The sequence below is a fragment of the Tyto alba genome, unplaced genomic scaffold (assembly GCF_018691265.1).
Source record: "Tyto alba isolate M040663 unplaced genomic scaffold, T.alba_DEE_v4.0 Super-Scaffold_44, whole genome shotgun sequence".
In the NCBI taxonomy this organism is placed as follows: Eukaryota; Metazoa; Chordata; class Aves; order Strigiformes; family Tytonidae; genus Tyto; species Tyto alba.
The window spans coordinates 9145304-9159071 of NW_024881320.1; the positions used below are offsets into that span (position 1 = coordinate 9145304).

The window sequence follows — 13768 nt, forward strand, 5'->3', positions numbered from 1 at the left end:
CAAGCAACTGCCACCAGAGTTACACCCCAATCCACAGGCAGCTTTCAGCAAGATTTTATGCAGAGGCCAAACCATAACAGGGATGTAAGACCATGCTCCAAGGCACAATTCATACTGTCCAGGGCATACAGAGATGAAAGATAAAACTGTAGCTCAGATTGTTTAGTTTCTTTTTTGTGTATCTTTTATCTTTATCAGCATCCAGTTCTGTTTCCTCTAGGTTGGTATAAAATGCACCTGTGTTACAGATGAAGCTCCATAACATCTGTAATATACATTTTAAACCACATTTTATCATTTGTTCTAACTGAAATCAGAACACTGAACTGGCAGAAGTAAACATCTGAACATCTGGAACTGGAGTTCACTGAAGCCCTTAAAATACTTTAGGTAAGAAAAACATCTTTGGATACAACTCAAATTCACTAAAGCAAAGATGATCTTCTATTAGCTTGACCTTTCCGAGTGACTAAATAAACCCAAGTCAAAAAGCAGATGATGCTTTCCCCTTTTTTGATCTATGAACATATACAAGTCATGGGAGGATGAGATCTAATAGATAATTAAAGAATTTTCAGTACACATGTAATTATGTTTTCATTAACAACCATCCAGAATGCTCACTATAGTTTTGAACTTTAAAATGCTATTACATATGTATTTTCGGGCTATTCTAGTGCAAAATCAGATAATTGCAGGGGGTGGTGTGAGTGTGGATGTGTGTGGTGGTAGAAGAAATGCTTATGGTTTAAGAAGCACATTTATCATAATATAAGTGTATCTGAACTCATATACGGCTAACCTGTATGTTTAAACCATTGCAGAATTGATGAGTCTTTCTAGTTCATGAAATACGGTAACATGATATACAAATGTACATGATATACAAATGTGGGGGGAATACCAAAAAAATTTTTTTTAAGCATTCATGAATGAAGCTGAGCTTTCCTTCTTGCTAATGTAAATCCACCAGCCCTGCTATTCAGTATAGTTTACCAGCCATTCTTCCTCCTTCTACCATCTGAATGGCAAGGGTAGAGGCTATTTCTCTAGTTTCTTTCCATCCCTACTGTGATTTCAACTTCAGTTGCTCTTCTACACAGATTTATCACTCCTCAGTTGTTTCCTGAAGGTTACTGATATTAAATTCCCTTGTGTCACAGGCTGCATTGAAGTGGCAATTGCATATGTCTGTAGCATATACCTATGATTACCTCCCATTATGACTTCTTAGAACAAAGTTGAAGTCTCATTTTCAGTATTGACTGAATGAATTTTCACCTGACTTGTGCTTTCAATTCACCCAGAAAATTACCCATTTTATTATCCCATTTAAGGGAATAATACACAGCAGAGTTACTACCATTTTATCAAAGAAGTAGCGGCACCTGGATCTTTGTTATGAATTATGTGTTTCTGCCATACCTCAAATATACTCAAGTGACTGCATGATACGGAAAACACAATCTGAAAATGGGTGTTTTACCAGAAGTTTCTAGTCTACAGTATTCAGTGAACAAAGAGCTTGCTTTCTCCATACTAAAATGAGCCACAGTTTTTCCCTAAAGCCTTATGCTTTTCACGTGCTGTGTAATCTATAGATACGGGCACTGCAACTACTAAACTAACTTAGAGGTTCTCAGCGCTAAAGACTACAGTAAGTAGCACAATTTAAACAGGTGAAGAGAACTATTAGCTCCAGAATAATCATAGAATCATTTAGGTTGGAAAAGGCCTTCAAGATCAAGTCCAACCATAACAGTTCATTGGGTGACATTATGCTTTACTGACAATTAAGCTGCATTCTTGACTAATACTGAAGTTACACAACCTAAAATAAGGTTGGAAGTTCTCAAAACTCAGGTTCTTTGAACAAACACATGAAGGTTTACATCACAGCAGTCAGTAGTCCAAGGCATAAGACCCCAGACTTCACTGAAACAGATGAAATTGTTGTCTCTAACAAAAAGCCTTATGAGAAATATGGCGGGGGGGTTGGGGTGGGGAAGATTTTGGTAGAAATAAAGTTCAAGTCTGCTGCAACTGAATCACTCTGTATTCTCGCAACGTTAGGAAGAATTGGTTCTTCCTTCATTATGTCATTTGATTTGTTCATATAAGTAAATTAACCTAGTCATTATATATAACATTATTGATACGTTCCTTCATAATCCTAAGAGTTAATGCTTGTTTACTCTCCTACTGTGACAAATTAGACCACCTACTCATATGCTTGTATTTATTATTAAAGAAACACACATAGAGAGCTAAATGTCTGTGATAATACAAATATTATGCAATATTTAGTTGCCTTTCCAGGCAATAATCTTGAGAGTTAAATAGTTTAGTTCCCCCTCATAAAACCAGAAGGAATACAACAGCTATACAGAGAATCCTAAATAGCTGAGGAAAAAGAATAAAGGAGAATCTATAATGGAATTTTCCCAAATTAAAGTATAAGAGTACCACTGATCAACACCACCGTGAACTAATAGCAGATACTGTGTATTTCAAACATTTTACGTGGTGCCGTTTAGCAAAGGTGTTTGGACAAAAGTTAAAAATAAAGACTACACTGCTAAAAAGCTAACCCTGGCCTTCAAGTTCAAAGAGCTTTTCATCTAGTAGACGACACTCATAACATGTGGTTTGGGCCCACAAACACATCTTGGGAGAATGCCAAGTCAAAGCCTCTGTTTTTCACACATGTTACTCAGAAATGTTTGCAGTGCCCTAAAAGGATTATTTTTTTTCTATTCAGTAAGTCGTTTAAAAAAAGTAATTATTCAATTTTTCCACATATATTAACCCCCATTATTCAGTTCCACCACACTGAAGCTGCTCAAGTCTCTGATATTCCACTAAACTGATCTGCACCCAGAATTTGATATCTAAGTCCTATCCATCATCAGCTTCATGTATTTATGCACAGATTAGTTCATTATTAGATACAGTAGCCTTAGAGCTTAATGACACAAATAAGGAATTAATAAACACACATGTAAATCTTCATCTGATAAAGTTCTATGACAAGCAAGCATGGATTGTATCACCAACATAGCTTAAAACAATTTTAGGCCAGTGCCTAAACTGCTGCATATCAGAAATCTACTTAACATCAGAAGAGCTGTGCAAATCAACACCCCTGAAAATTCAGGTCTACCTCAACCTTTAATAACATTCACAACAAAAAAAAAAATCTCCAGGACACAAAGCACTGCCTGTGGAAAAAGATAAAAAATGGAGATGCTCAGGAAATGGGAAAAAAACAACCACCATACAAATGACACTAATCTCATGCATACTACTTGCTTTGATTCCAAGACAAAGATAGATTTTACTAAAACTGCTCAGGATAAAAAGCAACAGCAATTCCATACAAATTTATCTGAGTATTTTTGAATGGACAGGACTTCAGATACTGCCTGACAACAGTTGCTCAATTATGTGTTACTTTTATTACACATAGGATTTGGCAGCAGCAGAGAACGTATGTTTGGGACAGTCCTCAAAAAATTTACTAACACTTCAAGATGCGCAGGCCAAGTTACAATATGGAGAGATCCTAAAAATACTTCATTTTGCATGTAATTATTCACTGATAACAGAGGGAGCAGAGTTAAGTTTGAGATTTGGTAATAGACTAAAAAGACAGTTGCTTCTTCTGTACAGTAACAAATTCTAAAACAAACATCTCTGTTGATGTCCTGCTACCAAAGGATGTTTCAACAACAACTGTGTTACCAGGAAAGTCTTAGATCACTAAACAATCTGTAGCTCTACACTGGAAGTATCATGTGAAAACAAACATACAGCTTCCAGAACAACCTTAGCATACATCCATTTCTCAAGATGCAGGAAGAAAAAAAAGCCAGCATTAAGACCCCTTTTTTTTTTTTTTACTATGAAACAATTTAAAAAAAACATTCACAACACCAGTGTCAGCCAAGTTCATCATAGAAGCCAACTTCTGTCTTGTGTTTGCCCACAAGCGCCGAACTATAATTAGATGCCCAAATGATGAATGATAGGCTTATACCTGTACCAGTTCCTAGGGCTTGTACCAGTTCTTGCAACACTATAATATCCTGAAAGGATTTACCAGTACTTCATATTAAATGCATTAAAAACAGGCAACAAGAAATCAAGTCACATTCAGTCAAGAGCATAACTCAGTGTCAAAACCTGTTCCGATTTAGAAAACTGTTAGACGAAACAACATTTGCATTCTATTCTGAAATCCCACATTAAGATTACTATACCAGTAACAAGCATTTTGAAACATCGAGAATCGTATCACAGCCAAACCAAAAAGGATAAAGACATAGACATATATTCCAACTGTTATATAGCCCTTCTGCTTCTAACAGCTTCACTGAGCTCACTTAAAAAAAAAAAAAAAAAACAAAAAAACAATGGCAAAACAAGGAAAACAGTTTCAAAATAAGTGAAGCAGTAAATCTTAATATCCAATAGTAATCTTGTCACCTTCTCAAAAAGCAGCTTAGTCAAAGCTCATTTCAGAGCACAGTTTTGTGGCATCTCTCTTGAAATACCAACAACGCCTCTGCAGGGAAGCTGCCGTTACCCCAGCATAGAAGGGTTAGCAATATACGTAACTCAAGTTTATATAAAGGGAGAAAAACCAGAAAGCTAAAGCACCACACCACTCACATATTAATATAACTACAGGAGACCTCCAAGCCGACCACCAGAGCTCAGTTTTGCATTTAAGGGAGAAAGGAATGAGAGAAAGAAGAAACAGGGGAGGGGGAGTTTCCTCCTTCCTCCTTCAAGCAAATCTAAATTTGCTCATTAGATCCTCTGGCTTTTAGGGACAGTTACATAAAAATATGTAGAACCCATAACGCTTAGAATAGGATTCCTTCCACTTCAAAAGGCTCTGCTGGACAAACCCTGAAACACACCAGAGATTCAGGGAAAAGGCCAGCTCTCCCTCCTGAAGCAGAAGAGACTCTGGCCAGTTGAAGCACAGGGTGGATTCACGGCTGTGGCTCTAGGGGCATTTCTCTCCCATACACCAGCCCTGCTCGCACGGTCGGGGGAGCGGCGGGCTGCGGTTCACTGGCATCTCTGATGCACCCGGCCGGCAGCTGCGGGAGTCCGGGAGCGTTGACGTGCCGTGAAATGGTGGATCTGACTGTCAGGCACATTTTACAATACGGAGAGATAATAAGCCTCTGCAAACCAAAGCTGGGAAGGGATAGCAGGAGGCAGGCAGGGAGCGGGACCAGCAGGGCAAGGCCTGGAGGAGCTGTCAAGCCCAGCCGCCTCCCCCCGCCGCGCCGGGCGGCCCCAGCCCGGGCCCCCCTCCGCCAGAGCGGTACTTACGTGAAAACAAAAAATAAAGTAGTCGAACCCACTAATAAGGCAGCTGCTGTGGAGACAGGGATGTATTTAGTAGGTTTAAACCTCTTTCCAGTGCTGCTGGGCATCCTGTAGTTTACACATCACTATGTAAATCCGAGCCGGGAGGATGCGGGGACCCTACGGCGCGGGGAGAGCGGGACCCGGACGGCGGGGAGGGACGGGGAGCAGCTGACCTCCAGCACAGGAAATCCCACCCACACCGCCCGGCCCACTCGGCTGATGTCAACCAGCCCCTTAAGGTAGCGCTGCGGGGAGAGGGGCGCGCAGGCAGCGCGGCCCCGCGGAGCCCCGCGGCGCTGCGGGCGGCCGGGCCGGAGCGGCTGCTCGGGCGGCCGGAGCGGGCCCCTCCCGCAGCAGCGCTGGCGGCTGGGTGGGTCTGTCTCTCCCTCTTACAAGAAAAAAAAAAAAAAAAAACCAAACAATTTATTGAGCTCTACAAGGCGCTCTGGGGGACACAAGAGCTATTCTAACAGCTCGCACTACAGCAGTGCTCTAGAGCCGCGTTGCAAAATCCCTCGGTCGTGCGCGCTGCTCCAGCACCCGCGGAACCCGGCGGGGCTGTGCGCCCAGGAGAGGGTCCGCTCAGGGGAAGCGTATTGCGGGACCAGGGCCTGCAGTAAATTCAGTCTAGTCAAGCTGGACGTAAATTGTGCAGTTAGCTCAGGGAAAAAGCCCTACATTTTTTTCAACTAAATCCAGTTTCATAGTATTAAGAGAACTGCTGCACTCTGCCAAATTTACTTGTAAGAATAATAATTGAGTGCAAACATAACCGAAATTACACTATATGCTGTCCTTTTTAAATCTAGCCATTACCATCAAGAGGCAGAAATGAGGTAATTTAAGGTAACATCTGAAAGTTCACCAAATCTGCTTTCTAAAGCGCAGTGTGTGAATAGCTCCTCTGTTCCCATTCAGGGGGCACCACCCAGAAGCTCTCCTTAGTCAGAAGTAAGCCCCAGACGGGAGGAAGGGTTCGAGGACACTTGGCAGTTTAGAAATCAAGAACAGGAGCTGCAGCTTGCTCCTGCCCTCCTGCTTTCTTCCTCAGCTAATCACTTATTTGCAGCTGCCAACATGTAGATAAAGTAACCACTGCATAAGACAATAAAAGCCACATTTCCAGTTTCTGTTGGGTGTTCTTAAAAGTAAGCTTGCTCAAGAAGGTATATACTGCACTTCTGTTCTGAAAAGACATTAACATTTCCCATTTTAAGACCAAATGAGCTCCACAGTCCTAGAGGTATTAAGAACAGAACAAGTGAAAGTCAACAAAAAATCAAGTAAGGGTCCTCAGCTTTGCAGGTTGCAGCAAAAAAAAAAAAAAAAAAAAAAAAAAAAAAGGTGAGCATCAGCTTTAATATAAGCAAATCCAGCAAGTTCCAGCCTGAAGGCATATGGTTATGTGAAATCTCAGCTTTTGCTAACAACTGCCCCCCTCAAAAAAAAATAAAAGTATTCTCTAGCTCTCTGAGAACAACTTTAAAAATGTCAAATTTTATCCAAAAGGGACTAAAGCCAGAATACAACTTAAAATGAAGTCTGAAAAGGAGGGGCAATACCTACTTAAGTTATTTTTGAATGCTTGGGGGACACTGAATATTTCCTATGCTTCACTACTGATGCTTATCATGCCACCTTATTGAAATAAATGATTCCTAAAATGCTTTTAACCAACCAAATGGTCAACAACTTTACACAGAACCAAACTCTGTACACTAATCTGAAAGCCTTCAGGTACATCTACACTAGCATTTTAAATTGGATCAAAAGTGTATTTTGGAAGCAAATCTCTCAGTCACTGTCACTTACCACAGTTTGATGCATATTGCTGAGTGGTTGGTCTTAAAGTCTCAGCCAGAAGATACATTTCAGAAGCACACCTAACATACTCAGGTTATGAGTTAGTTTAGCACAACTTGCATGACAAAAGCAGAGACTTGATCACTTTTATCAGATCAAACCCCTTCCTCTTCCCCACTCACACCGAATTCTTGAAGAATTTCAGTTGCAAACAGAACCCTGAATATTTTTCCACTGATATTTTTATTTTAAACTGGAAAATGTTATCATAAAAAGCATTGTAGACCATTTATGAAGTCTGGTTAACATTCGGTAATGGACAGTAAGACACTCAAATGCACTTCTAAGGGCTTGAAAAGTAGTAAGGAAGTTATCTTCCAAGTGACAGTCAGACCTTCATTTTTAGCATGGACATGCAAGTTTCCTTTCTAGGTGAGCAACAGATGCATCCTGACAAGTGTGTAGCAGGAGTAGGGACATAAGCACAAGTTTATTAAGATACATATTTGGAGGCTGGTGATTTACTTAAATTTAATTCTTCTTAAGGACAAAGCCTTTCTGGGACAGTAACATTCCTAGATACGAATACAGGAGTTATTTTTGCAGAGACTATTCCTACTCTGTTCTCTGGACCTCATTACTGACGATTGCATTTTCCTATAAGGATTCTCACCTCTCTAGAAAGTCTGCTTGTCAAAGGCAGTTTTGCAAGTGGGGAGGATTAAGTGCTCCTGCTCCTTCCATCCTTCAGAATGTACTTCCCTTTATCATTCTGACACAGTAATGCTTCTCCACAGCCTCACTGTAACAGCCCCAATTTAGAGAGCCAATTTTTCAAGCCATTCCTATTCTGAAGGGAGGTATGGGAGGTATTTGGCAACAAGCAACTGTGCTTTTTTCTTTTTTTTAATTTCTCAGTCATACAACAATTTTATAGAGAAGGACACTAAAGATAACAGTTCGAGTATGTGGTATCAGGGCACAAAGAACTGTAGCTTTCACAGCAGCAAAAGGCACATCTCCAAATCTCAACTGATCTTAAAGATCACTGTGCAAGCCCAGTCTGGGCTGCAGTCATCCTGTGGATCAAGATGCTTTTCCTGTGCAACAGTGCAGTCTTGCAGAACCAGCAATTCTAAAAGAGGGGCGAGACATTCCATGTTACAAGGCTACAGTGTTATGCTGAACTGTATTTTGAGACTTTTTTTTTCTGCTGCACGTTGTAGATTACCTATCAGAAAGCAATACATTTCTGTAATTTGGTGTCCAGTAATTCCCACAGTTAACCTCATTTCCTTCCCACTAACGTTCCAGTTCTTGAGAATGGTTTCTTTTCAAGATGCCATAAAGCACTGCTGAGAAATGCTGAATCTCACTATTAAAAGGCAAGTATATTAAAAGCCATGAGATGACTTTACCATTCAAACAGTAAGGATGTGTGAGAAGGAGCTGACTAAAGCAGGATAGGCATGTCTCAGAGTTGATCTCCTAGAACACATTTCAAGGACTGTAGTTTCTGGATTCACATTACCTTACTAGCATGCCACACGGTTTTGGCAGTGCTGATGTAAACAGCAATGGCAGCATAAGTTAGGAAAAGATTTAATGACTACCTAAAGAACTAATATAGCTACAAAGAAGAATCTAAAAATAATCTGGCAGAGTCTGGCTAGCAATTGCATGTCTTTTTGCAAGATTCTACTCTGAGGTTTTACCCCAAAAGAGAAAGGACCAACCACAGAAGCTGTGTTGGAGCCACATGCAAGGATACCATGGTCAAAGCCGGCAAGATGAAGGGAAGATCATGGCAGAGCAAGCATCAAGAAATCTTGACTGCTGTGCAATTTTCATATCAGATCATGGCACTAATGTTAGCTGGAAGTCTTAGCTACATGGTTAAGAAAGTTCTTTTGTTCTACACACTTGGAAGCACTGAAAATCCCTGGAATCTTTTATCGATCATTGGATAATTTAGCTCCTAGCTTGTATTAGCAGCTGTCATTAAACAATTACCAGAATAAATAATTCTACTTTTCTTACTGGATTTGCTTACTGAAATAAATGTATTTGCCAGCCCATGTAATACTGGTGAAATAGGTGTTTAGTAAAAGCTGCCTCTCCCCTCAAACTCGCAGTGCTCAAGACAGAAGACATCTGGATCATCACGTGCAGCACGGTGCTAGCAAAATGCCCAAGCAAGGCTAGACGGTTCTGGGTACAAGCCAGGCCTCTTAAGTTACCTACTGCAACTTTAACATGACAATTTTCATTTAGTTGTTCAAGTTTATTTCTTACTAGATATATCAAGAAATTATTGCCTAATAATGACTTTTCAGTAGCCTAAACCAGTATCCCACATAATTTTCAGATTTGTCTAATAGATACTTTCCATGGAATAGCATTTGCTTAAAATGGAACCCATGTAACATGTGTTTCCTAACTGCAGTGATGGTGCAAGTCAAGTTGCATTTATTATGAGACTTTGATTACTTTGTTTGCAGACTGATTCCTCAAATCATCCCAAGGAACTACTTACATTAGAATAATGTAGGCCTCTGAATAGTTCTGAAGATTCACCAACCATCCTGTTTAAAACCATTAATAAAGTGTAGTTCTCTGCTAGGACGGCATATCACTCTAAATGATGCTGCTGAAACTCAGAAAGGCAACAGTGGTTCATGTACCAGCAAACAAATTAAGATATTAAAACTGATAAGCACTATTTATATGAAGCAGTGTAACTTTAATTATACCTAGCAGAATAGTCTTGAGAAATACTCTCCAAAGAAGGCAAAATATTTAGTCATTTTAATGTCCAGTCAATCTTTGTTGACGTTTACATCGCTATAATTGCTTGTATGGAAAAACAGCATTAGAAAACTGTGGAGTTCTAGCTACTTGAAATGGTGACAGCCAGCACAACATGAATAGGCAAGAACTTGTGACACCATTAGCTTCTCTGTTAACTCATAAGTAAATTGCACATCTTGATAGAACAGTTAATACCTACAATACAGTGAACCAGTAAATTTGTAGTCAAGACTGGTAACAACAACAAAAAGCTAGAATTCTCCAGCTTGAAAGTTGATAATAAATTTAAGACTAAAGTTCATTAAACACTTGCAGTAGTCAGACTTCTACAAAATGTTTGCTGTATGTAACATCTAATCCAGAATTGTGCTAGCACCTTGTTTGTACTTAAAACATTTGTCATTATATTGGTTAAAAGCATAGCAGACTACACCCCACAAACCCTAACTTCACCATTCATACTTTAAAAAAGTATTTCTACAAATGTAATTTATTTGTGGATCTAACATAGGTTGCATTTTCACTAGGAGACTATAGCAAACCACACAAACAAGTCTTTCTATTATGAACAGGCCTTAAGCAAGTGGTTAATGTCTAATCAGAAAGAAGTGGACAAAGATATTCCATGCTTAAATTTGCATATTGGAAAAATACACAGGTGGTCATAAACCTGATGCATAACTGTAGATACTTATAACAATTCAACTATTAAATATAAGGGGTTTTTTGCTCCTGTGCTTGTCAACTTTTACAACTTCAAGAATTACTTATAATTGCACAAGCTGCTTACTTGAAAGGACCCTGTTTTCACATGAACTATTATCTGAGAAATCACTTACATGTACAATCCACTCTACAGCTGATTACTTCAAACTTTTCTTCATCAAGAAAAATAATTCTGATCTGTTGCAGTTAGTTTTCATTATCTCCTGACTCTGAAAATGATACATTGTAAAACATTTAGTTAAGGTTAGTGAAAGACTGGCAATTCCTCTTGCTTCTATTTTAAAGAGTAATTCTAGCTAAATATGAGGAGGACCTTTAAAGTAAATCATAAACCATCACAGAAGTAAAAATAATGAAAAAAAATTCTTTGTACACACCGCACTTCATTAAACGAGCACAAGTTTACATATAGACAAGTCACTAGCTTGCCATGGACACCTTAGAAAATACAGCTTGCTAGAAACAAGCTGGACCAGCCAGAACAGATAGGTGTTACTGGGATGAGAAGGGCATAAATGAAGACGGATACAAAGACTTAATTGGAGAGAGGTTTGGTTTGTTTTAAATAACCACACCACTGTTTAAACACTCAGCACTGAAAACTGATGGCAATCTGTACTGGAGATCAAAAAACAATAAGGCAGTTCATAATGTTATCTCCCACACAATCTCCATTTCTACACATATAGTTGCAATTCAGTATTAATAAAGTATCAAGAAGAGTTTCCTGAACTCTGAATCAGATAGTCTTGTCTTTAGAGAAGTTTCTAGTAACATAAAACTTTTTCATTAAGTTATTCAAAGGAACACATTAAGAAAAGAAGCAGCATAAGGCATAGCATTTCTGTTTTGGGAAGTCAAGAGTTCAGCATGACTCATCTTTAGCCATAAGGCACAGCATTCACCTTATGGACCTGACAAGATTCTCAAACTGGGAAATCCATACTCCTAACTGGTACAGTTGATCTGGGCTGCAGGTGCTCCTTCGGAGGCAGGGAAGTACTGTTCAGGCTGTAGAGGCTTTCTGAACCAAACACCTCCCCACACATCTACACAGAGCATCAAGTGAGAAAAGAGATGGTATACATGCACACCTCAGCCCTCCTCTGCACAGCCCTATCACAGGTCTTTCCATGATAAAGGTATATTACAAATGAATCTAGTTTTTCAGTTAAATCCTTCAAATTTTTAAATTAAACAAGTACCAAGACATTTAGTAACAAAACTGAAAGAACTATTCACTCATATTTTTGCCCTTTACATACAGGTATTTCTTGAGCATGTTGCATCAAAAATAATAAAGACTGACAATATTCTCGTGTCTGCATAGTGTTGAGAATAATTTTAATTTTCTGAGCTTTTGGTATCACAGAGAACTTCTGTTTGATACAAGCTATCTCATTACACAAGAAAAAAAAATCATCATTTACAACATTAAAATACAGCAAATTGGAGTGTTTGCAATTTGTGAATGAGACATGTAGTATCACTAATACAAGCTTATTCCTGGAGAAAAAAAACCCTACCTGTTAGTGTAGTCTTCAGAAGAATTAACACGAGATTTAGAGAGAACTATTTTGAATTAATTTTTATAATAAAAACCTTAAGTCTATTTTTTTTTTTTAAGATCTTACCTACCTGTTAAGAAGATACTATTTTGATGGTCATCAAAATTTAACTATTTCTAAGTTAAATTAATTATTCAGCTGTCATCACTCATCCATCCATTCAATTTTATGCACACACAAAACATTAGTACCAACAAAGGCTGTGTTAAGCCTAGCTATATAGCATCTTTCTGCACTTGAAGCAAGCAGAATTTGTACATTGCAGACTTTAGCACCTGACAATGCTTTACTCATTACATTGTAGTTTCCATTTTTACCAAAAATGGATTAAAACATCTCGAAGTCCTTCACTTGTACCTTCTGTGAGATTCAGCCATATTCTCAGTAACTGTTACTGAAGTTACAAGTGCTTAAAAAAAAACTTTATTCTCTATCCAGCTGCATTGACAAAACTGTACTCCCTATTATTTTAGCCTACATTTAAACATGCTAGGAGTTTCCTGGCCTCACTGAGAGTAAAAATAGCCACTATTCAACTGCAGGTGTTAAAAGAGCCTAGAATCCAATTTGTCTCTAGAATCTTCAGGCAAATTAAGGCTCAACACACCCCTATAAAGTACAGAAGATAAAGACTCAGTGAATCTCTTCTGTACTGTGTCTGAACAATTATTTAGAAAAGTTTCTGTATGATCCATTTTTACTGTAACACAACACCTTCAAACAGGGTCAGACATTTAAATCACACTGAAGTTATTGCCATTTCAGAAACAAATATAAGACAACTGACATTTCAGTAGTTGCCCACAAATTCAGGAATGAACTTCTGTATTACAAGCCCACCTTTTTGTCAAAGGACTACTAAAATTTTTAACCTAAGTTATTATTTTAAGACTCTGTATTGCCTGACAATACAGGTCAGGTTCTATCACCTCAATAACCCTCTTAACTGTGAAGATGCTGGGAAAGCAAGAATAGCTGGTGATGGGGGAGGGGACAAGACACTACACCAGCTGGAACTCTAGAATACTCAATATACAGTAAGCTACAAAAACATTTAAAGGACATCACTTGGTAATCTATGTTACATATGGTCAAGTTTATCATTAGAACGACTTACACAAAAGCAGCCTTATTTCACCGAGATCAATTTTAAAAATACTTACTGCTTTTTAATTTGTAGAACAGCACACTTATGGCTTCTAAAGTGACCAGAACATTGACTAATCATCCTCTAGTTTAGAAGACTAAGACATTCTTCAGCCAAATGCTATCCAGATAAATTATTTTACTTAGTGGTCCCTCATAACTTGGCTCTTTTGAGACTGCAGATTTGCATTAAGGATGGTTGTAATCCATTAACAGTAAACATGGATCAGTTAACCTAAACAAGAGTGGAAATGTCTTGAGATCATTTAAGCATGCATGAATAAGTAATGAGGGGAAGACAGAGTAGTAAAATTAAGCAGTCG

General features: G+C 38.6%; 1 protein-coding gene across 1 annotated transcript in view; it reads right to left on the bottom strand.

Annotated features, from left to right (window-relative positions):
* The window catches only part of ZDHHC8 (zinc finger DHHC-type palmitoyltransferase 8), a 121353-nt gene extending 115824 nt beyond the window's left edge, over nt 1-5529 (bottom strand). The window contains exon 1 of the mRNA XM_033008250.2: nt 5353-5529. Coding sequence (XP_032864141.2) covers nt 5353-5456 — 104 coding nt within the window. The 5' untranslated portion in view covers nt 5457-5529. The remainder of the gene's footprint in view (nt 1-5352) is intronic.
* Nucleotides 5530-13768: the final 8239 nt, after the last annotated feature.